This window comes from Coccomyxa subellipsoidea (assembly GCF_000258705.1).
Source record: "Coccomyxa subellipsoidea C-169, whole genome shotgun sequence".
NCBI classification, from domain to species: Eukaryota; Viridiplantae; Chlorophyta; class Trebouxiophyceae; family Coccomyxaceae; genus Coccomyxa; species Coccomyxa subellipsoidea.
Genome location: NW_005178039.1, coordinates 505,249 through 529,266, shown reverse-complemented (window position 1 = coordinate 529,266; position 24,018 = coordinate 505,249). Strand labels below are relative to the sequence as shown.

General features: G+C 52.2%; 3 protein-coding genes across 3 annotated transcripts; 2 read left to right on the top strand and 1 right to left on the bottom strand.

The window, feature by feature from the left end:
* Nucleotides 1-558: 558 nt before the first annotated feature.
* Nucleotides 559-6,068, top strand: COCSUDRAFT_61306 (hypothetical protein; the record flags this gene model as incomplete). The annotated part of the gene is made up of 12 exons (XM_005649549.1): nucleotides 559-660; nucleotides 987-1,080; nucleotides 1,266-1,357; nucleotides 1,874-2,060; nucleotides 2,466-2,638; nucleotides 3,217-3,315; nucleotides 3,596-3,691; nucleotides 4,102-4,236; nucleotides 4,518-4,580; nucleotides 4,944-5,051; nucleotides 5,413-5,514; nucleotides 5,973-6,068. 12 exons carry the CDS (start codon nucleotides 559-561, stop codon nucleotides 6,066-6,068), a joined length of 1,347 nt encoding a protein of 448 aa, XP_005649606.1.
* Nucleotides 6,069-9,867: 3,799 nt separating this feature from the next.
* COCSUDRAFT_61305 (hypothetical protein) lies at nucleotides 9,868-15,201 on the top strand (the record flags this gene model as incomplete). Its single annotated transcript, XM_005649548.1, has 12 exons — nucleotides 9,868-9,969; nucleotides 10,489-10,582; nucleotides 10,839-10,930; nucleotides 11,395-11,581; nucleotides 12,004-12,176; nucleotides 12,548-12,646; nucleotides 12,960-13,055; nucleotides 13,608-13,712; nucleotides 14,043-14,105; nucleotides 14,335-14,436; nucleotides 14,719-14,835; nucleotides 15,100-15,201. 12 exons carry the CDS (start codon nucleotides 9,868-9,870, stop codon nucleotides 15,199-15,201), a joined length of 1,332 nt encoding a protein of 443 aa, XP_005649605.1.
* Nucleotides 15,202-16,214: 1,013 nt separating this feature from the next.
* On the bottom strand, nucleotides 16,215-23,394 carry COCSUDRAFT_61304 (hypothetical protein; the record flags this gene model as incomplete). Its single annotated transcript, XM_005649547.1, has 13 exons — nucleotides 16,215-16,370; nucleotides 17,026-17,165; nucleotides 17,564-17,681; nucleotides 18,172-18,310; nucleotides 18,645-18,786; nucleotides 18,904-18,994; nucleotides 20,318-20,485; nucleotides 20,720-20,932; nucleotides 21,364-21,564; nucleotides 21,772-21,933; nucleotides 22,130-22,291; nucleotides 22,600-22,709; nucleotides 22,893-23,394. 13 exons carry the CDS (start codon nucleotides 23,392-23,394, stop codon nucleotides 16,215-16,217), a joined length of 2,304 nt encoding a protein of 767 aa, XP_005649604.1.
* Between the last annotated feature and the right edge of the window lie 624 nt (nucleotides 23,395-24,018).

Sequence of the window (24,018 nt, the reverse complement as noted above, 5' to 3'; positions counted from 1 at the left end):
ATGCTCTTGTGCATGTGCAGCTCAACAGCAAATCAACACAGGTCACTGGTCCCGCGTGGATAATGTTGAATGCTTACTGTCTCAGCAACGAGCACCAGACTGATTTCTAGGGGTGATGTAAAGTGTAGTGAGACACAGCTTGAAAATTCAAGAGTTGAAAGGACAAATCCGCAGGACACAGTCACCACTGCAAACGTTGGAACCTGCCTGATTTAGGATCTGCCTATGCAGCCGAAGGGTACGACAAGTCCACGCCGATCTCATTATCAGACCATTGTTCCACTTGTATTGCTCTCCATCATGAAAGGTCTCAGAACCGCGCCTGATCGCCTTGCTGCACTATCGTCTGGCGCATGCCTGCGTCCTCATTCCCGTCAGCATCAGTTGCTGATCCGCCGTGCGCAGCCTCGTTTGGGATGCCGGGTGCCTTTTGCACCCACAACCATGTCAGTGACAATATCTAAGACTAGCAAAACGAGGAACACGGACAGGGTTGAGAGCCCCAAGCAACTGTCTTCAGGTACACGGGTTTGTGTCCTGGGCGGATCCATTGCCGGAATGCTCACTGCAGCAGCAATTGCACCTTTCGTGGACGAGGTTGTCATTCTTGACAAGGAAGCCGCGTTGAACGGAGGCGGCACCGAAGAAGAGCTCCGTCAGGTGGGCAGCATGCAGATACATCCCAAGTGCACAATGATTGAGTCGACGGCCATGTGGCTGACTAGCACGTAAGTCCAATAAATGTTTGTCAACTTAACTCTACGTACTATTTTTCAGAAAGCGTCAGTCGTTTGTGCTGCAGACGCAGCCCCTGTGTCCAGCCTGATCAGTAGGGATTGAAAGTTTTTGGGCCTGCGTTGTGTTCGCAACAGACGTACATCCACAGGACCTCAGGTGTCTAAAGATATATTGGGAATACAGCATCAGCTACGTCTGCAAGGCTCGTTGACTTCTTCCTGAGTTTACGGTAGGCTGCTGGTTTCCAGGAATTCGCTGCCACTGGAGCAAAGCTCGCGGATCGCGCAAAGCTGCGCAAGGGAGTACCTCAGTACATCCATCCACATGGCCTGCTCTGCAGAGGTGCAGACCCCTATGAGTTCTCAGACCGATTTATCTCTTGTGCAACCCTGTTTTAGGGGCATGCAAGCATGACGCTGTGCGTATATATACCCCTCAAGACTCCGACTTAAGGCTTACCTTGTTGACGTCTCTGATGCTGAAGTGCCATGATATTGGTGAATGAAAGCTATGTGTGTACAATGCAGCCACACATTCTGTCGAGCTGCTGCTGCCTGGATGGCTGGAGCTTGCCAAACGGCTGGGCGGCAGAATTACTCTGCCGGGCCGCGTGAAAACGGTGTGCGCGCATTACCCACAATATGAACCAACCTGCATACTTACCAAAATGAGCGAAGTTGGCTTGGACAACTGGTGGTAGTACTGCATGGGATGCAGTCATGCAAGCCCTCTGCAGCTGCAAGCACAAACTTGGACTCTTGAGTCAGTTGGCATTATATGCATCATTTGCTCCTAGACTCCTGAAGGATCATGCTGTAGTCTCTGACACTGTCTTGTCAGTCTTCTCATCCACCGTTGTATAATTGACCCTTCAAAAAAGTGCACACTGTCTGGCAGGGCCCGATATAGATGCTGAGCACCTTGCCCAAGGCTTGACTGGGTCTTGCATGGACCTGGCGAGTTCATGGGGGTAGCATTTGTGGCAGCCCTTACCTGCAGCTTGTCTGCAGGAAACACCATGCCTCTTGGCAGGGAAAACGTGTATAACGCTGCTAATAATACCGGTATATATTCTCACATTGGTTGGCCTAAATTTGGGGATCTCTGTCTTTCAACGGTGTGTGTACCTCCGCAGTTCTATAAGGGGCTCTGGACGCACCATCCGGTGGACACCACAGGCCTCATAACTCTCTCCGGCTCGCGAGGACTCATCGAGGAAAGCATCCGCGCTCAGCTGCTGACGCTGTGCTCCAATGTGCACATTCACTGCGGCTGCTGGGCGGCTGCCCCGCTGTGGAGTGCAGACGGCAGCTGCCTGGAAGGTGCAAAGTGCTGTGCGCATCATAATCTGTGTGTATTCCCGACACAAGGTCAGAAAGCCCCTGTATGCTCCTGCTGTCGCTCCCAAGAAGTTGGAACAGGGCTCAGAATTCTAGAGTCTTGGTCTGATCTTGAAAGAGCGGCTGCTGAAGCATACGCATCTGCAATGCATGCTCATTTCGCACCATCCCCTCCGTGTGAATGCTCCCTGCTAAGTTTGCAGCAGTCGTCAATGACTCCACAACACCCATTTCCTTCACACGACTGCTGTGTCAAGAAGCTGTCCAAGTACCTGCCAGGAGCCTCTGCCTGAGATGCATCATGAACCATTGTGCTGGTAGCAATTGATCCGCACATGCACCGCCAACTGATGCGAGACATGAAGTCTTTGCCTGCTTGGTGGGCAGGCGTGGTGACTAAGGCCGGGCAGGAGTTCTGGGCGGATTTGGTGATCGATGCGGCCGGCCGCCGTTCGCCGGTGCCGGGTTGGCTGGAGGGCGGGGGGTACGCCCCTCCCCCAGAGGTGGAGGTGGACCCCCACGTCACCTACTCCTCCCGCCTGTATAGGCTGCCCCCCACGGTGAGGCACTTTCTTTAACCCATGCAATATTATCACTATTACACATGTGTTCCAGCTTACAGGGCTAGGGGAAGCAGCAACCACTCGATCATTACCCTGAAGCCTGTTCTCTCTTGGTACTTCAACCAACAGTAGCATGTTGACCCCTTCGTTTATATCGAGGGAAAACATGCTGAAGAGGACGGGCTGGAGTTCTAATAATTGGGCATGTTCTTGCTCATTACCAGCTGTTTTGCTGAGTGCTTTCATTCACGTGAGCAGTAAGAGGCATGCCTGTTTCTCTCATGCGTGGGGCATCATGACTTTGCAGACTGTGAATCTTGAAAAGAAGAGCGCTTGCAGTCAGAGAAGGCTTGCAGAATGCTGCCATGGGGGCTGTGCATAGTGCATCACTTTGCAATGGCGCCATCGCATCGTCATATGCTGTGCATGGCCTACATGGCAGCATCCTTCCTTGATGACTCTGTGATAAAGGGTGAGGCAGTGTTGTGGGTCACCCAGCAGCAGAATGCTAACACAATTTACACATAATATGAGTAGCTTGATTGCAGATATCTACTGGGGTGTGTTTTTGGCAGGAAGTAGAGAACAAGGACTGGGATGTGATCTACATCCGGCCCACAGCACCCAACACACGAGGCGGTCTGCTGCAAACAATCGAAGGCGGCCTACTCCTGGTAAGTTCATTTCCTCCAACATGCAGGCTCCAAAGATTCTATGTAGCCTCCAAAAACTTGAACGCTGAGCACGGCTGCAAATCGGAGCTTCTTGAGCGAACATGCCTGAAATGGATGTCCCTTTGCCCCGAAACGTTGTTCTCTGTTGAGTGCATGACTCTGGAAAGCACTGCTGCTGCCAAATGCATGTCAAAGCAGTAAACAGCGCATAAGAGGAAGTAAAAAGTGAAGAAGCCAGATCAGCTATTTCAAGGTATTCTATCAGCTATTGTCGGCGCAGTGTTGTGTGTGGGGCTACAGCGGGGACCATCCACCTCAGGACGAGCAGGGCTTCCTCGATTTTCTCGCCTCCCTGGAAAGAAGGGATATGTACGAGGTATGTGAAGTCCGTAAAGTAAAGCGTCCCTTTCACAGATCTTGGCATTATTTTCTTTGAAGCTTTCTTTGAAGAGCCGGTGCCCACATGTCAACTTGGCTCTTTTTGCAGAGGCGAGCACCTGTACTGCAATATGATGAGACAGCTTGATGTGTTTGTCTCCATGTATTATTATTATTATTCATACACGCTTTCCTGCCAAAAGGCAAGGTACGTCCTGCAGACAAGCTGCAGTTAAAGGCCGCCACAATCCTACCCCTTGTTGGACTCGCCAGATCCAAGCAAGACCCAAGCAACCGTGGGCACGGTGCTCAATATTTGTACCGCCCCCCGCCAGCCAGGGCCATGTATGCTGTTGCACAAATTTCCTTCCAAAGCTGCTGACAATTGTGTAACATGTGCAATTTCAGGCTGTCAAGGATGCAGAGCCCCTGACGAAACCTGTGGCATACTCTGGCATGACTAATCTGAGGCGCCTCTACGAAGACATCCCCATGCCTGGCCGCCTGGCCGTCGTGGGAGACTCACTGGCAGGCTTCAATCCGGTAGGTGTAATCTCTCTTCCCTAGAATGTTTTGATTGTACACGTTCTGACACTTTCTGCCAAGGGGGCACCAGGTGACAAGCTAGATTGCGCCAGTGCATGATAATTTGCAGTCTCAGCATGCATGGCTTATTGGATACGGGCTGCATGCTGCTAGGCAGTGCTTACCAGTACAAAACATGCCGGCACAGGGATGCAAACAGACAGAGGGTACTGAGTCGTCTTTAGTAACCCCTGAAAAAGGACATGTGAGGGCTGAGAGGCAGATCTCTGGCTGCTCAGGTGTACGGTCAGGGCATTGGCGTGGCCGCCATAGAGGCAGAGACCTTGAAGAAACTGCTGCAGGTGGGCATCTTTTTTATAATATTCCCCCTATTAGGATCAAGACTGGCAGCTGCGTTATGTCGAGGTGAATGGCATCCAGAGCTGAGAGTGAGGAACCTTCTGTGGCTGTCTCTCCACTTCGACGTGATGCAGCCCTGACAATGCTTGATGCACCCAGCACTCGCCAAGATTGCTATGCTGATGCTCAAAAGATGTGCAAACTCAGCAGGAGTATCCACGATCCGCACTCTTGATGGGGTTGTCCTTTATTAGTGATATCCTGCACTTTCAGGCTTTCAGGGCTCGGTGCATTCCAGCAGCACTTGTTCAGAATTGCTCCAAAGCTTTGTGTGCTCTTGATGGGTTTGATGGCATTCTTTCCAGGAGAGGGCAAGGGAATGCGATTCAGGCAAGCTGGCGGCTGCTGACCTGGGCGCCTTGGCTGCTCCATACCAGGCGATGGCCAAGCACATCGTGGACTTCCCCTTCTCAGTCTCCACAGGCTTGCATGCCTCTGCCTCATCAGCACATTGCAGCAAAATACTTTCTTGAGGTTCTCATATGCATCTTGCCAGCTGCTCAGCAGCGTGGTCTGTAATGCCATCTGGAGTCCCCCATGAGTTGCCCCTGAATCCGTTCACTCCATGCGCAAGTCCAGTCCGGAACGCCATGCTGTCAAGCACTTGGCAGGAGATGCACCAGGAGGTTGCACTTGCCAAACTCTTCTGCATGCGATCGCTGTCTGTGCAACTCCAACTTTCATTTTGCAAATAAAGTTTTAAATGTATAATTGATGAGATGTACGCTCTGGTGTCCAGGAGGTGACTTGGATTATGAAGGCACCACAGGAGAGAGGCCGAAGAAGGCACTTGTGGAGAAGCTGATGGGCAGCTACCTGGAAGCTCTCATGAAGCTGGCAGCCAGCGACATGGCAGCCTTCAAGGCAGTCCAGGAGGTGAGGGCTCCAACATGGTTGTGCTCGTACAGACTTGACCCCTTCAAACCTCTGCTAAGATTACTCATGACTCGGAGTCACATGCATGGCAACTCCTGCTGCTGGTCTGCAGATGCATGTCGCCTCCTGGCAGGACCAGTCTGCAACGAGAATGATAATATAACATACATGGCTATGAAAAGACCAGGGCCTGCACCAGAGGCTACAACACATTGCAACCAGTCAAGCAGCCTTACTTGATGGAGGCACAACCATTAGCATGCTGGCTCGCCCACGTCATTTGCTGATCGGGACACTGCAACTCAATATCCAGCGAGTGGCAAAGCAGCAGAGCAGGAGATGTCGTGTGGCTTGCGGGCATGATACAATGTGAAGTCAGTGGCTAATTTTTGCACGACTGTCATGCTTGAGAACCTTACCAAGATGATCCTGATGCACATGCTGTGGTGTGCATGCAGGTGATGAACATGATGACAGGGCCTGACTCATTGATCCGCCCTGGACTGATGGTCAAGGCCCTGCGCATGCGCTTTGCAGAACTGCTGTCTGCATAGGCTCGGCTGCCGCAGTGGTGTTTACAAGCTTCCTAACGCGATGTAGATCAGCTGCAAACATACCTAATGCATGCTCTGGTGCTGCGAGCGGAACGCTGCCAAAAGTTTGCAGAGCATCAAGACAGTCTTTTCATTGCTAGATATAGAGAAGAGTGAGGTCTGTACAGGGTTGAGCAGAGAGCTAGAGTCAACATTTCAGTTGAAGACTGTACATCAACGAGCCATTGAATTGCAGTGGCGACTGGATAAGTGCACTAGCAGACGCAGGCACTTCAATGCATGCAATAAGCAGCCAGCCATATAGCGGCTCAGGAATTTAAAGAGAAAATTGATTTGCACTTGGGCATCTATGCTGAAGCAGTTAGATACGGGATTAGTCTTTTTTTTGTGGCGAATGCCTCTTTTGGACTGGAAGAGTAGATCCTCAGATGCTTTTCAAAGGTGAATATCAAATCTGAAGAAATCTCATGTTTAAGAGATAGGAGCAGAGTCCTGCGCCTTATGGCAGGCAAATAAGAGTCAGGTTTCTTGAGGCCTTCCCTGTAGCTTGCTTGTGAAAGTAGAGGCTTGGAGATTTCCATTGCTGGCGCTGGATGATTGAGACCATATTTGTCGGAGTTTGAATGCATGTACACGTTTAAACGTTGCCTTGCCTCATTCATACTAATACAAATTGGCAAACCTAAAGCCAAAGGCCATAGAGCATGCGCAGAGGGCGTCTGCAGCCACATTTGCGGGGCCTACAAAAGTCTGCAGCCTGGTCCCCTCATTGCATCTCAAAGACTGAAGTCTCATGCACTCCCCAAATTGGATACATGGTCATGACCCTTTAAAATCGACACCTGTGGGTTACCAGCAACGCAACAACCCTTGGGTGACGTTGAGCAGGGGCTCTATGTCTAAGTTATAGTATTGGACTTAGTGCCCCCTGCGTTGAGGGCCTTGCAGGAGAACCCAGATTTGGGGAGACATGTCAAAGGAAGGTCAACAGTCAATCATATAAATGGCAAAAATGGAATCAGGAAGTGCACCACACTTTCTTGACACGGGCAGAGGGGGGTACTTGCAGGTGCAGGCGGGGGAACTAGATGCCTTCGGGGGGCGGGCGAAACTAGATACAACTAGATGCGCCATCTAGTTGCATCTAGTTTGCATCTATCTTATTGGTCCGGGGCCATCTAGTTAATTTGCCAGGCACAATCGTGTGCCCACCGCCCTTCCGTCGTCACAGTCATCTCTTCTTTAATTTTAAGACAGTCAGGCGAGGGTTGTTAGATCGGGGGCGCGCGCTTCCTGTATGGAACGCGTGAAGACGGATGTGCGCTTGAGAGAATGGGAAAACACAGTTTCTTGGAGTCAGCCGGGAAGAAGCTGCGTGTTAGTAGAATGAAAACACACAACACATGGAGGCTGGTTACAGAAGAAGTCGGAGCGCGCCATCATACAGCCGCATGTTCTTCCGCATGCCAGCTGCAACGCTGGTGTACCGGCCAGAGCTGGAGGATTTCCATCTGCACGAGAAATTGGTGATGAGCTCCTGCGCTCTTCTTCCTGGTTGAACATGAACATCCTCAATGTTGCTGCACTCAAGATAGGTGCATGACCAATCAAGTGTGGGAGCAGGTATTCGTGTGGGATCCACTGGAGTTGGAGCCCCACGTTACTTTGAAGTGCCCCCACTGCGGCAACAGCGACCTAGAGAGCCACGGCTGGACCGAAAGGACAGCTTTCTGCGTCTTGGAGACAATTCTGGTGGTTTCCCGGCGCTATCAGTGCCGAGGAGGGCAGCATCAAGGTGTGATCTGGACTCAGGGCGTCACACTTTTCTTTATTTTTGATTTTGCTTGCTTTGCTTTGCTTGATTTCTGAATTCCTGGAAGTATACCAACATTTGCAGAAATTAATTTCACGATCATCCTTCTGTGCAGCCAAGGATGGCAGGCAGCCAACCCCTCAGAGTTTCTCCACACTGCATGCACCCCAAAGTGCTGGCCCAATTCAGCCCACAGCTGCAGGAGCTTTTCCCTTTGCAATTCAAAGAGACTTCAGCGGACAGCGATCGGGGGCCGGGGGAAAGGTGTTCACAAAGCAGCTCGTCAGCCGCATCCGGGCATGTGTCAGCAGGCGGCTGCCCACCGAGGCAGTCAGAGGGACCATCACTAAGGCCTATTATGAGAGGTATTGGGGTCTGCAGACCCGCAGATAAGCAGCTGATACGCTGACATATGATACGCGCAGCTGTCGCGCTCCCCAGTACCTCGCATAATAGGCCTTAGTGATGGTCCCTCTGACTGCCTCGGTGTGCAGCCGCTTGCTGACACATGCCCGGATGTGGTTGACGAGCTGCTTTGTGAACACCTTTCCCCCCGGCCCCCGATCGCTGTCCGCTAAGTCTCTTTGAATTGCAAAGGGAAGAGCTCCTGCAGCTGTGGGCTGAATTGGGCCAGCACTTTGGGGTGCATGCAGTGTGGAGAAACTCTGAGGGGTTGGCTGCCTGCCATCCTTGGCTGCACAGAAGGATGATCGTGAAATTAATTTCTGCAAATGTTGGTATACTTCCAGGAATTCAGAAATCAAGCAAAGCAAAGCAAGCAAAATCAAAAATAAAGAAAAGTGTGACGCCCTGAGTCCAGATCACACCTTGATGCTGCCCTCCTCGGCACTGATAGCGCCGGGAAACCACCAGAATTGTCTCCAAGACGCAGAAAGCTGTCCTTTCGGTCCAGCCGTGGCTCTCTAGGTCGCTGTTGCCGCAGTGGGGGCACTTCAAAGTAACGTGGGGCTCCAACTCCAGTGGATCCCACACGAATACCTGCTCCCACACTTGATTGGTCATGCACCTATCTTGAGTGCAGCAACATTGAGGATGTTCATGTTCAACCAGGAAGAAGAGCGCAGGAGCTCATCACCAATTTCTCGTGCAGATGGAAATCCTCCAGCTCTGGCCGGTACACCAGCGTTGCAGCTGGCATGCGGAAGAACATGCGGCTGTATGATGGCGCGCTCCGACTTCTTCTGTAACCAGCCTCCATGTGTTGTGTGTTTTCATTCTACTAACACGCAGCTTCTTCCCGGCTGACTCCAAGAAACTGTGTTTTCCCATTCTCTCAAGCGCACATCCGTCTTCACGCGTTCCATACAGGAAGCGCGCGCCCCCGATCTAACAACCCTCGCCTGACTGTCTTAAAATTAAAGAAGAGATGACTGTGACGACGGAAGGGCGGTGGGCACACGATTGTGCCTGGCAAATTAACTAGATGGCCCCGGACCAATAAGATAGATGCAAACTAGATGCAACTAGATGGCGCATCTAGTTGTATCTAGTTTCGCCCGCCCCCCGAAGGCATCTAGTTCCCCCGAAGCCTGACAGGAGGGCAAGGCCAGCCGCCAGGCGGTCAGCGGCTGACCGTCAGCCCACAAGGGAACGGTGCAGACGTGGGCCCCACATGGAAGCTGGTTGAGTAGCTGACTTCCGAGAATCTATAAGCTCGTCCCTTTCCTTAAAAAAATAGAGTGTGCCTCGTGTCGTGCGACATCATGGCTATCTGCAGTTCTCTTGCAGGTTCTGGAAAGGCATCGTGTGCACAGCAGCATCGTGCACGAGCCGTACCTATCCGGCAAGAACATCTCCTCGTACATCGAGTGTCGCCCCGTCTGGCATGTCGGGCGCCTCGTAAAATCCCACAGATGGCATTGGCCGTCCCAATTATAAGCGAAAATCAGAAGGGGCGACAATGAGACCAGCACTGCCACAGTGCCTGCCACCAGGGTTGTTGTCTTGGGCGGTTCCATAGCTGGTATGCTCGCTGCGGCTGCCGTCTCGCACTTCGTGGATGAGGTGGTCATGATTGACAAAGATGCCGCTTTGAGCGGCTCTGGCAGCGAAAAAAATCTCCGTGAGGTGGGCCTCCCGTACACATTTTCAAGCGAATGCTTCAAAGAAATGGCTGCAAAGGCTCATGCGCCGGCGATGATATTTGAAATCAGTGTGAGAAATATGCGGTTTCTGGCACTTCCAAGACTGCACACCTTTGTGACAGCACACACCAGCCCAGGTTCTTGTTGAGTGCAGATTAGACTTCAGGGCACTGATGCCCACAGCATTCTATGTTCTTGGCTTTCTTTGCTACCTTCAATATTGATTACATCCAATATAACAACGCAAACTAGTCTGCAGTCATGACACTGCAATTTTAATGCAATGCAATTGTATTTTCTACCGGAAGTGCTTTATTTCCAAATACCATGTGCTGTCCTGGTCGGCATGTTCAAAGTCGATGAGGTAGTGGCAAAGTGGCGGTTGATTCTGCTGTATTGTTTACCAGGGCGCGATGAGGGCATTAAGCGCTTTAGCAATCCCCTGCGCCAATACCTGCAATTCTTGCCGGTGAGAATGGCTATGTGGGCCAATGCTGTGCAGGAATTTTCCGCCTCGTCAGCCAAGTTGGTAGAGCGAGCAAAGATGCGCAAGGGGGTGCCGCAGTACATCCAACCCCATGGCCTGCTCTGCAGAGGTTTGCGCACTCTCCCGCACAAATTGCTGGCTTTCTTTCAAGAATGACTGCTCTGCTTCGGGCTTGTACCTGCTTGCAAGATCAGGGAGGGCAGCAAAAAATTGTTCACTGTGTGAAGCAAATACCGCCTCTACTGTGGAGCCAGCATACGCTTGATATTGAGTTCAAATCTAGATGTAGCTTTGAGTTCCCATCGTTCACATAAAGGCTCAACGTGACATGATCGGCAGATATGACGGCACTTGGTGGCTTGCAGCTGCGCATTCTGTGGAGCTGCTTCTGCCCGGGTGGCAGCAGCTTGCCAAAGACTTGGGCAGGATGGAGTCCAGCCCGGGGCGATGGAAGACGGTGCGCACCAGCCAGATACTGGACATGTAATACGAAATTGAACATGCGAGAAATGTGAAAAGTGAACATCTGCATGCACAGAGATAGCCTCGCAAAAAAGGGCCACAACAAGCAATCAGAACGATCAAAGCTTCCTGCAACCTGCCTCTATAGACAGCATGCAGTCGATGCAACGCTGCCAAATATTCTGTGCGCGATCATCCCGCGCCTAAAGCTGTTTTGCGGCTGTCACATCAACTTCTGCTAAACAATGACATGGCTGGAATGCATTTCTTTGGTCCGCCCAATCCTGGGAAACTGGGGACAATCTCTTTATGGCCTGCCCAAATGTAAATCGAGCTGCGAAAACAGAGGCTGAAAACAGCAGCAAATCGCTGATGGATGAAGAGACCAGGAATTCTTGAAGCGAGTGCCTACGTGCGGACCACTCTACTTGATTAAAGACGTGTGCTGTCCCCCTGCAGTGGTACAGGGGTGCATGGACGCACCACCCAGTGGACAACACTGGGCTCTTTACCCTCATGGGCTCGCGCGCACTCATCGAGGAGAGCATCCGCGCGCGGCTGACGGCGCTGCGGCCAAACGTGCACATTCATGGCGGCTGCTGGGCGGCTGCCCCGCTGTGGAGCACCGACGGCAGCTGCCTGGAAGGTGCGCTGCGCAGAAGGACATGACTTTCTTATTCAATATAATATATAAATCCGCATACTGTGTTTATGGTACACATCCGTGCACCAGAATGTGCAACGGTGCGCAGCATGCTTCTTGATGGAGCTACTTCACTACAACCGTGCATCGTTTGCTCTGCATAGCAGAGCGACACACTCCTGTACATTGAGCAGGCCTGCACTTGCCTTGTGTTTGCCCAACCACAGAAGGGAGCAGCGCATGGCATCCACATCAAGATCACAATGCATGCATGCAGAAGCCTCACAGGCCCAAGCACGACGAAGTCAGGATTCGTATTTCAGTGAGCTGTTGCAGGAACACTTGTGCCGAGACCAGCCCATTTTAAAAGATTGACAACAGTAAGTTCAGGCACATTCCAGATATATGTTGCTGCCTGTGGGCAGGGGTGGTGACTAAGGCCGGGCAGGAGTACCGGGCGGATTTGGTGATTGACGCGGCCGGCCGCCGTTCGCCGGTGCCGGGGTGGCTGGAGGGCGGGGGTTACGCCCCTCCCCCAGAGGTGGAGGTGGACCCCCATGTCACCTACTCCTCCCGCTTATATAGGCTGCCCCCCCAGGTAGGGCCCTATTTCCCTGCTCTTTTCCCGAGCAATTTACTCCCTGCAAGCAGTGGAAGACAGTCAATCTGGCCAGGGATTGCGGCTTTGGGGCAATGTAAGACAAACATTTGAGCGAGGAAATTACGTTGAAACACTACCGCAGGCTATTGCTTGAATGCAATTGTGAACAACGTCTCTTCCAGGAATAGGCAACAGTCATAATGCCATAAAGGGCACCAGGAGATCAATTGGCACATTGATGCCAGCGTGCCACACTTCAGTACCTTGCATCTTTCTTGCTGGCTGTTGCTTGAGAGAAACAGAGTGGAGCCAGAAAACATTGAAAGAAAGAATACGGCACTGAAGTAAAATTGGTTTTGTTTGTGCAGCACAAGCTGAGCAAGGACTGGGATGTGATATACATTCGCCCCACAGCGCCCATCACTCGAGGCGGCCTGCTGCAGAAAATAGAGAACGGAGCAGTTTTGGTGAGTGGTTTGATGCCCCTTACATAATCATGATCTTGGTCAGTGAGCATTTCCGCAAAAGCGATTAAGTTGAGTCGGCAGACAAGTTGCGAGGTCCCTCCCATACAGCTCCCAAGTTTTTTTGCTTATGTGCAGCGTGTGTAGCTGCATGTTCTGTGCATGCATGCAACAACCCCGATGACAAGTTCGGCTTTCATTTTGGCTGAATCGCATATCATTTCCCGGTCTTGTAGCCTGTCTTGCTTCATGTGGCATGCAGGAATGCCACAGCAGCTTGCAAGTCTGAAGTAAGTGGGCTTGGTTGGCTGTGCAGGGTTGTGTGTGGGGATACAGCGGGGATCACCCACCACAGGACGAACAAGGCTTCCTCGATTTTATCGCCTCCCTGGAAGTCAAGGACATGTATGAGGTGTGATTCAGCCAATTTCCAAATAACCGTTCCTTGCAAAGCGCTACGTCTTCCTTGTTTACAGGGTCAAGCTCCCTCAGGGAGAGCATCATTGGACATGCCCGGTTTGACCTTTCAATTCTTATTATTATTATTATTACACGGTTTTCCTGCCCAAAGGCAAGGTACGTCCTGCAGACAAGCTGCTATTAAAGGCTGCCACAAACTTACCCCTTGTTGGACTCGCCAGATCCAAGCAAATTCCAATCAAGCATGGGCACGGTGCTCAGTACTATACCGCCCCCCGCCAGCCGGAGGACCTTTCAATGAAGTGCATAAAATGCCACTGATTGCCACAGTGTCATTTGCAGTGTCTTGTGCCTCAGCAGCATGTCGGTATAACCGGACAATTGCTATTGATATGCAATGTTCAGGGCCTGAACAACTGAACAAGCCATCTCAGGCTTCAACTTCTGCATGTTACATAATAGAGCACAGGTAATTTGTGTGGGTGCGGGTTCGAGTGCAGCACAAGTCATCCTGCTGAAAATTGTGTCACATGTGCGATTTCAGGCTGTCAAGGATGCAGAGCCCCTGACAAAACCGGTGGCATACTCTGGCATGACTAATCTGAGGCGCCTCTACGAAGACATCCCCATGCCTGGCCGCCTGGCCGTCGTGGGACTCACTGGCAGGCTTCAACCCGGTAAATGTCCCATATCTCCTTGTTCCCCGATTAGAGAGGGGAAAATGAGGGGGAAACACATGAAGAATATAGAATAATCATTTGCTGAGGTTCAGAGACGGGTAAGCTAAGATTCACAGACAAGGAAGGAATCGGCTGTGGGCTCTCAAACCAACAAAGTCTTGAGCGGGCAACTTGCATGCGTATTGAGCATAGCCGCCGCAAGATTTGCCTGGGCACTGAATTGGGCGTAATGGGATCTTTTATGGGAAATAAGTGGTCATGAGCTGAGGAGATGAGCGCTAGTTTGTTCGGCTGTGCAGGTGTACGGTCAGGGCATCTGCGTGGCTGCTGTCGAGGCAGAGACCATGCAGAAATTGCTGCAGGTAATTTCTCCCTCCCGACCATCTATCCTTGCAGCTTGTACATGAGCAGCCTCACCCCGAACAAATGTGCTGCTCCACGTTCTTAAACAGGATATCTGCATGCTTGCCTGGTGCCTAGTGCTTCTGCACTTGAGCAGATGGAAGCTTAGCACTGCAGCTCCAATGTCTTTCTCCCATGCATGGATCCATTGTGGTGATGTTGCGAGGTGTTGTCATGTCATGTCCCCAGGAGAAGGCAGGGGATTTGGGCAAGGTTACAGCAGCTGATCTGGGCTCATTGGCCTCTCAGTACCAGGCGCTGGCCAAGCACATTGTGGACTTCCCCTTCTCAGTCTCCACAGGCTTGTCCACCCTCATTAATTATGTTAATCTCTCCTTTCTCCTTTGTTTATTTATTTGGTCGCCAAGTGCGTTGTTAGCTGCCGCTGCCTTGCATGGCGGCGCATGCATGCAAGAACTGTTGGTCTCCATGCATCTTTGCTTGCTCTACGTTTGCATGCTGCGCTGTCAGCAAGCCCACAAGACTCCTCGAGGAATGATTACAATATGAGATTCTATGCTGACTCTGCTTATGTAATCATGCATCATGCCAGGGGGTGACCTGGATTATGAGGCCACGACGGGAGAGAGGCCCAAGAAGGGACCAATGGAGAAGCTGATGGGCAGCTACCTGGAAGATCTCATGAAGCTGTCAATCCGGGACCTGGCCGTCTTCAAGTCCGTCCAGGAGGTGTGTAGGTTTTTCTTCGCATTCAGAACTCTCGTTCCATGAATTTCACAGCCTGTCAGTATGATGTCAATTCCAACGAGAGGCAATCTCATCGCATGCTCAAAAGTCCCAGCACACCTGGACTCTCTAGTACATCCTAGCAAGTTATTATTAATATCTCAGCAAGTACCTCGGAAAGTGCCGCAATCTGATGGCATGGAACACTCTATGGGGTGTGACTAATGGGTTTGGAGGGTTAACAAAGAGGAGGTGCTGTGACTGCAGGTGCTGCAGCTGATGACTACGCCTGACTCACTGGTCCGGCCGGAGCTGATCGCCAAAGTGCTGCGTATGCATGTCATGAGACAGCTGTCTGCACAGCCCTGAGCCGCCAGAAACTCTCTGTATTTCAGAATCTGCAGCTGCCAGGAATACAGATTTGAATTGAGGGGGCTTCACCCGTCAGCTATGGACAGCTATGTATACAGCTGTATAGCAGGCAGTTTGTCTTCCGACACATGCATTCAAGAAAGCACGGTCCAAGTGTCACTTTAATTGGCTTGCTCCCTTGAAGTTCCATGGATGCCACTTCAAGTCGGCATACTTTGATAGATCTTAATTGCTTGGCAATACTTGAGCTCTGCATCTTGCTATCGAGGCAGGCTATGCCCGCCTTTTGAGTCTGGAGAAATTTTTGGTGCGAGAGATGTGCTCTGTGCCTCACAAAGTCGAGCCTTTCTTTCCTGGACTGCATCTGTTTTGAGTCGATTGGAGCTTTCCTGGGGACCTTGGCTCCGGTTTTTGGCTGTTGTTCTAGTAGATTTTTGTCAGCAGCGAGTATGCAAGTGCTATCCTGAGGATGGAAACACAAGAAAAAACACGTTGGAAACTTTTTGGATGGATAGGTAGACCTGCAGAATTCTGTTGGACATTTTGTGCATGACTTCTGCATAATAACGTAGGGAATTGAAGAGGCTGTACCTTTAAGAAATTGGCAGCACACGTGCTATTTGCCATGTAAATATTGTCCACAAACAGTGATAGCTAACCTACTTGCTTGATGACCATTCTTCCTTGTAGCATGTCCCTGTAGCTGAATCTTTTACCACGTACGGTCAGGCCACAGCCACACCCCAACCACACAAGCATAGTAATAAACTCAACACCCCTGAGAGGGTCACCTAAGGTCTAAATAAATTCCTAGGATCACAATTTCTCGACTCTGCTAAAAGACTCGCAGCCATGTGCGGAACAAACTTGGTTTGGAGCAACACATTTTGTCCACACGGTTATGCAGCCCTTTCTCCGGCTTGGGCGCTTGCAATGCCTTTATGTCGTGCATTCTCCCTTCTCTCAAGAAATCAGATTCACTTGACTGAGTGTTGTGCTGACGTGGCATGCTACAGCTCCAGTGTTTGGCGGCCCAGGAGGTTTTCGACGCCGTCAGCCCTCACTCGGTTTGAGTAATAGCCAGATCTTGCGTCACCATACGCCGCAGCCGCCGTGCCGGGACGCTGCGCCAAAGTTTGCGGTGCTGGAGTCCGGCGAGCGTCCAACTGCAACATCACATTTTTCAGTTGTTATAATTGTTATGATTATTATATTATTGTTCTACTTATATTTCTTATAGTCATTACATGCTTGTTCCAGCCCTCTCTAGGTGCGTTGCAGCAACCTCTCGATAATTGACTCCAGCCTTCCTTGTCTTGGCATCCTCTCCACCAATAGCACATGCATGCCAGGTTGAAAGAGGCTTCTGCTTTGTCCGAGACCCGCAGTTCTGTCTGCACAACCTTACAGGTAGTTACAAAACACTGCAGATATAATTGTCGGGGTCCCGCTCAGGGGTGTCCAATGAGAGGCTCCTTTCTTAAAAAGTGCCAATGCTGAGAAAGTCCAGCGCGAGCAGGATACTCAAATGCGGTGGACAGCGCAAGGGACAGAAACTTTTATATTTTGGGTGCAACTCTCAACAAAGAGTCTCTTTACAGATGAATAAAAGGGGCTTGTGTGGGTGTCCAAATGGGGGCCACTGGGGGCCGATTCAAGCCGAAAACCCACATGACAGCCGGAATTGTGATCCAAACAAGCCGGAAATGCCCCTGGTATTGATAGCATGTCAGTGCTGACAGCGAGTGCCTTGAGGCACAAGTTTTGCCAGAGTTTGCAAAGTGCAATTGCATGGTTATATTTTTCCCCAATGGAGCGCACCTTATACCGGGGCCGCGAAGCCTGCAGGTCTAGCAACGGCACTGGGTAGCCGGCTAGTAGGCTGGTTGCTGCGCCAGGCTGGCGCCAGCTGTGCGCGCTGCGCTGGCGCACGCCGGGGTCCACGTCAGCCTGAGTCAGCCCTGCATGCAAGCAGGCCTCATTATGCAGCTGGGCAAAAAATAAGAGCAAAATTATGCACTCGGGTGGTGAGGCAATATCCTGCTAGATGTGAGAGAGAGTGATGTGCTCAAATTTTGTCACAGCCCCAGCTCTCCCACGCAACCACCGAGCCATGTGGTCCTGGTTTTGGGTCTTCTGGCTGTCTGCTTTGACTGGAGTACATGGCTCTGCATTACTGTGATCCTTGACCCTCTTGTGCTGGCTCAAGGCGACAGTCCTTTTTCCCACGAGGTCATTCAGAGGTTGTTATGCCCACCGTCACTAAAACCAGCCCTGCAAATGGAGCAGCAGTGTGCTTTTTGTTACAATTCTGCATGCAGAAGAGTCCCAGCTCTTCGACTGGCGGGGTGCGGCTGACCTGTGCCGACGCACATGACGCGCAGGTGGGTCGCCACGAGCGCGCTGGCCGGCGGAGTTCCCTCTCCCATCAGCTTCCTGCGCGCCGCGTCAGCAGCCACCACCGTCGCCGACGCCCCCTGCTTGCACGTTGCCTGTTCTGGTTCACATTTTTCTCAACCTGACAGTGTGTGTTGCTCTGCACCCTGGGGCCTCAGTCGACTCCTTGTTGGGGCAACTCTATCACATGACGTCAAAGTGATCTGGACTTGGTTACATCAGGCAGCGCAGCTGTCAGGGGCAAACAACGGGCTGATGCCCATCAGACTCTCAGAGTCAAGTGCGATTGAAGCCAACTTGTTAAAAGACTTATACTCTTGATTCACAGGCGATTGAAAGCAGCTGCCAGCGGCCTTGTCACTATGAGAAAGCCCCGTGGGTTGCAAGGGTGCTGAAGCATGCTGAATTCGGGTCAGCACTTGCGGCGGTTTCTTGGAATTTTGATCAGCTTTAGATAAAATACAGGTAGCTTCAGATGCATGCGTCGGAATCTGGAGTGACCTGAAATTAGCTCATCTTTACTGATATTCAATGTCAGGCGCAGGCAGGTTGGGGCAACCGGAGCTGGACAGTGGAAAGTGGGAGTAGGCATGCCTGCAGCTCGTAGCCTCGCCTTGTGCTGGCGGCAGCTGCGCTGTACATTCGCTTGGATGCCTTCCGCTGCGACTCATCCTGCATCCCCGTGAACCCCTCCTGGCCCATCACGTCCCTGCGGTCCGGGGGCAATAATGGTCTCTTCCCTAGAAAGCCGATTAGAAAAGGAGATGGGCACAAGACTTGACTGTGGGCCTTGGAGGTCAATTTGAAGAGTGCAGCACTTACAGGCACGCTAGAATGTGAACCCACTGTGTCACAATAAAAATAAGCGGCTGTTAAAGGGTGATGGCACTCTGTGGCTGCACTGTCTGTGCAGTGCACCCTTCAGTTGCATGGCAAAATGGCACCCGTCTGGTTTCATGCAGGCGACCAGGGCTGGCCCAGGGACAATGTACAATGTCCACAGTCTGAATTGATGGGTCAATGGATGTCAGGGACTTGCGCACCGCCGCTTGAGCAGGGGTGAGTAGGGTGAGTGGCAGCTCAGGTGAGCCCGGCTGTTGGAGGCTTCTTTCCCCTCTGCCGGCCCGGCAGTCTTTGCCTTCAGTGGGGTGTTTCGCCCGTGGTACCTTGTCCCCCCAAGCAGCCCTGTTCCAATGCAGGAAAGTGCTGAACGGTGTTCTTAACTTCGGAAATAAAGTGTAATCCAAAAAGAGCGAGGGATAAAAGTGTTAGTTCCTTCTCTGATCTCGGAGGAAATTTGACCTGCTGCGTCGTTAGGCGGCAGTATCCGTGGGGCTTTCTGGCGCTTATGGGCAAAGGCGTTCTTGGTGGTCCTGTCCCATATACCGTCTACCTGCAAAGTAAAAGACAACAATTTACCAAAAAGTCTTCATATTCAACAAATCGCAATACAATTTAACGAAGCGGTGGCTTACCTTGTCACGACAAGATGAGGATTTTGTAGCAGGAAATGGTGATTGTGGAGTGCTCTGGGGATGCTTCTGATGGGTTTGCACCTTCTGAACCCTGCAGGAAAAATTATTGTGTGGGAAATTTGACTATCATAAGCATCGATATCTTCTCCTACACAAATGCAAGGGTGCGTCGACCTGTCCAAGAATTGCGGTGGCTTCAGTCTCGGTGTGAGGATCCTCGACTCTTCCAGCACTCGGCCAGACATCTCCATCAAAACTTGCCAAAAGTATTTGGGATGTTGAATGAATATAGAACTTTGACGTCACGCACAGCCCTGTGCTTCATATATTTACTAGCTATTTTTAGAGACACTTCTGCGTGTGTCGCTTTGCTGCTCGAACAGGCAAAGTTTATGTCACACGCTGAATTGAGCACAGATCAAATATGTGCAGTGAAGGATCAGGAAAGTGGACGCTCGTATTGCTCTCTCTCCTATCGGATGCTTGGATACTCAGGTGCACGTGGCCACGTGGGGTACATCAATTCCCTCCTGTGGCCCTTCAATTATCGCGATCGCTTCTGGCATGCATGTGTCCTTGCAGCACGTCTTCACTTGAATCCAGGACGTCCCAGCTAGATTTAGCAAAGCATTTATATACACGTCTCTCGCACGCTCAAACAAGAGCCCTCACATATGTTGTACAAACATTTAATATTGCATAACTAACATGGCTGCCCAAGTACTATGAATTAATCCCCGCACACACCCTGCTACATAGCAAGTTTTTCACGGTGAAGTTCTGCCAACACAAAGATGTTCATAGAGTACAGCGTATTTGTGGCAGTATGTCTCAGCTTTGGCTGTTGGAATTGCCTGCGCATAGCCAGGCAGTCTGCTTGCCAAATGATCCCACACACTCTCCTCTCCTCTCCTCGGCCAAAACTGCGACGCTCCCAAAGCTGCTTGCTCGGACACGATGAAACCATCGACGCCCAAGCAAGTAGTACCAAACTCACACCACTACAGGAACTCTGCAGATCGCTTGCCCAATGATACTGCATCAGTGCCAAAGCAGCCAGCACCCACTCACGGCGTTCCTAGCATCTCCAGAAAAGGAGAGGCCTCGCCAATTAGGCATTGCAAATCCCCGTGCCAGTCCTTGGCATTCTGAGGAAAGGAGATGCAAGGAGACACGCAATCAATGCAAGCGCCTGTGCAGGTTCCCAGCATTCATAAATCCTCTGCCTCAACATCTAGCACAGCATTAGCAGCAGCCGCCTCCCTCTCGGCGGCCCCAAAGGGCGCCGTTACGACCCCAGGCCGCGACCCGTTACGGTCGGCGGCCAGCGCGCGTTTGAAGCGCGCCAGCCCCGGCCGGCCGGCAGCGGCGCCGTTGGCCGCCACGATCCGCGACAGCGCGTCCGATTCCTGCGCCACCATGCCACTTTCTTCAGCGTTCCTAACCATGACTGATGAGGAACTCGAATTCCAATTGACTTTGCCAGCCTGGGTCTCGATGGCCTGGCTTTGCCTCTCACGCGCTCAATTGCAGGGGATCTCCAGCTGCAGGACATTTGGTCGTTTGTGCTTGTCCTGCAGCTGCAGACTTGGACATTCGGTCGGGACAATTTGGACTGAAGCAAGAGAGTGCCCCTCCGGTACCTCACCTGAGGGCCTAAGACTCCAGGATGACACATATGAATAGAAGAGTGGGGGGCGCGCCTCAAGAGAGAGGGCGATGGAGATTGGGATTGGAGCGCCCTGCTGCAGGCGAGCGACCTGCCCCTTGGCGCGCAGCAGCTGCTCCTGGGCGTTCAGCACCACCTGTTCCACGCGTTCCCTCTCCTCCAAGCTCGCCGACCGCACTGTCGCCTCCTGCGCCCACAGCAGCACATGCTGACCCCAGTATGATAAATATACTTAGTACGTTCATTTACCTTTCGCACCCCTGTTTTGATGACACGCTGCAGACATAGGGCTCATCTGGGTATCAGGGTCCAGAGTATCGAATCAGACAACAGCAATCTGGGACAACTTCCAAAGAGTGCCGGATTCAGAGATGAACACGGTTCACTTGCAAGTAGATGCACGGCAACGGCCCCCGCGGATAAAGCAGAGGTGCAGGGATCAGGTGTTCGATGTCGAGCATGTGCCTTGCCCAAATGATCAACGCGGCACCTTACCCGGCCACCACCGCGCCGCAGAGTGGGTGTGAATGGCAAACCCCACTCCAACATCCCCACTTGGACATCGTTCAGTATATGTATGATGTAAGAGAGAAGCCCTGCTACAGTCTGAGCGCGCACCTGGTGGCTGTAGCACTGCGCCAGGGCCTGCTCCAGCCTCATGACGAGTGTGAGGGCGCGCTTCAGCTGCTCGGCCCGCGCCTCCTCTGCCGCAGCCGCCGCCTCCGCCGCAGCGCGCTTTGCAGTGGCCACCGCCGATTCGCGCCGACGCGCCGGCGCCTTTTTCGGCGCCGCGCCTGCGGCTGGCGGCTTTGGCGCCGCCTGCGGCCGAGACACATTCATTTTGGACTGTTCATCACCGCAGATAGCCCATATTAGCGAGAGTCTAGACCAGACACATTCATTTTTGACAAACCATTTTGCACCGCAGTAATCCCATGTGAGAGCCTAGACCGGAGACACTTGACTGACAACGTTCCTGCCAATATGGTCCCGAATGCGACCTCCATTGACCGCAATGGGCCCCACCTTTCGTCTGCTGGGCCGCGGTGCAGGCGGCTCTGCAGTGGGGCCCTCGGCGACGATCGTGCCGTCACCATTCCTCAGGCCTTCCACGAAGCCGAGCGATATTCGGAAATTGGCATCTACAGTGCGTGCCTGCTCCCGTGCATGCTCTTCCTTCTCCGCTGCCTGTGCAGCGAGTCAAGAGTCTAACAAAAGGCACTAATAAGAAGTGTTGGCGAGCTACCCTGTAGCCCAGCTGTAGGGAGGAGGGCCCCAAGCCAAGCAAAATGCTGCCTGGGGCAACCAGCATGCATAGTGCACGCGTGATTTCTCTTTGAAAAGGGCTGTTGGCAATGTATTTATACAAGGGGGCCGTAGGCACCTGTCGCCTGGCAGCCCGCCGAGCCACCTGCGCAGCAGTCGTGGCAGCCGCGGTGGCTCGCCTCTGCGCCAGCATCTCCTCAATCTCCTCTGGGGTCAGCACGCCCAGATCCACGCCCTCCTTCTTCAGCAGATTCATGTTGACCCCTCGGGAGATCTTTGCCTGCCCATGACACAGGTCCAGGTCAGGGCTGTAATTTGACGGGTGTCTTTCTGGGTTTGGTACAAGCATTACGGCCTTGCGTGACGGCTCCCTGAAGGCAGTCAAAATGGAGCTGATTGTGAATAGGTATGGCGAACTTGTTGCGGTAGACAGCAAGGACTTGCAGACTCCGGAGAGGGTGTGCTCTGTAAATTCTGGGAGACTGCCATGCATGTGCGGACAATTGTGAGATTATGTGTTTGGCAAATGGGCATGAAAGTGCATGGGAAATAGCGTTTGGCAGCCTGTGCAAGGATGAGCAGTCTCACCCGCGATTCCGCAGTGTGCATCTGGGGCTCATGCATGGCGACCAGCTTCTTACGCACCGCAGGATCCTTCATCGCCTTCATCGTGCTCTGCCTGATCTTCTCTATAGTCTCTGCAAAGACAGCAGCCCACATCTTGCTCAGCCATGAACCCATGCCACGATCACAATGCCACTGTAACCATTGGTGCCCATCATCAGATCATGCATGCGCGCTACTGTTGGAGTAGCATATCAATTCCAAAGGATCAATTCTACGGGTGTCAAACTCCTGCTTGGGCATGGCAGATATCATACCTGGGGTGTGTTTGCGACCGGCGTTCCAAGGGACCCTGCCCTTGTTGGCTTGGCTGATGCGCAGTCTGCGCAGCCTCTCGGCTTCGCAGAGGCCCTCTGTCTCTCCTGTTCTGAGCTGCCGAAGGACCTCCTTGCGCGACCGCATGGCTGGGTCAATCTCTTTTGTGCTGCGCTGCCTGGTCAGATCCTCTTTCAACCTGATTACAACGCTGCTGGCCGAAGCCTCAGACGTGCTCCCCTCTTCCCCAGTGCTGCCCAAGCCTGAAGCAGGTCCCAGGGTGCCACTTGCTGCAGACTTCACATTCTGCCTGCTATCGCCAGACACCGCTCCGTTGCTGAACGCTTCGTTGACGAAGGGCCTGTCTGTGCCAGTCACATGGGCAGGTGAACGGCCGGAGGGACCTGCCCCGTTTGAGCTCTCTGCTCTGATGCGTGGAAGGCTGAGATCGCCTTCCGCAGCAACCGCGTTTCCTAGCATCTCCAGGCCACCGATCTTTCCCATGCTGCTTTCCCTACTATCTGTGTGCAATTCTGCTGTAGCAGAGCCCCTCGCCCGACTGGCTGCCTGAAATCTGCACATGAGCTGTCCATCTCTGGGACCACGTTGCGCTGAATTGGGGCAATGTTGGCCTTTTCGCAGTAGAAGGAACGCTTTCAACGGTCTTCTTCGTATAAATTGATTGGACTGCAAAGAAAATTGCGCGCTGGGACAGTGCAGGCCAGCAGATGTGCACCTTGGCACCTCTAAAGGCGTCTCAAACAATGCAGCGGACATGTGGATCGTATTCTGATCTAGACGAACAACAACTAATCGTGCACAAGTTTTATAAGATGCAGAGGCGCAATGCCTGACCTACAGACAACGGAGGCTCTGTAATCAGTCATGTATGACTAACAGTAACGGCATGCTTTGTTTTGGCTGCCCAATCACTGCTTTTTTTGTGGCGGTGCACAGCAACTGGAAGCAAATTAAACGTGTCGGGATTGTCTTGGCAATGGGTGTGTAAGCGCGCAATAGCGGACGTGTGCGAGGTAAGGAGTAGGTGCGCGACTTGTGGCATTCTCAAAGGGGAATCACAGTTGTAGGGCAAACAATACTCTTACAAGCTTTGGTAGGCTGCGGAAC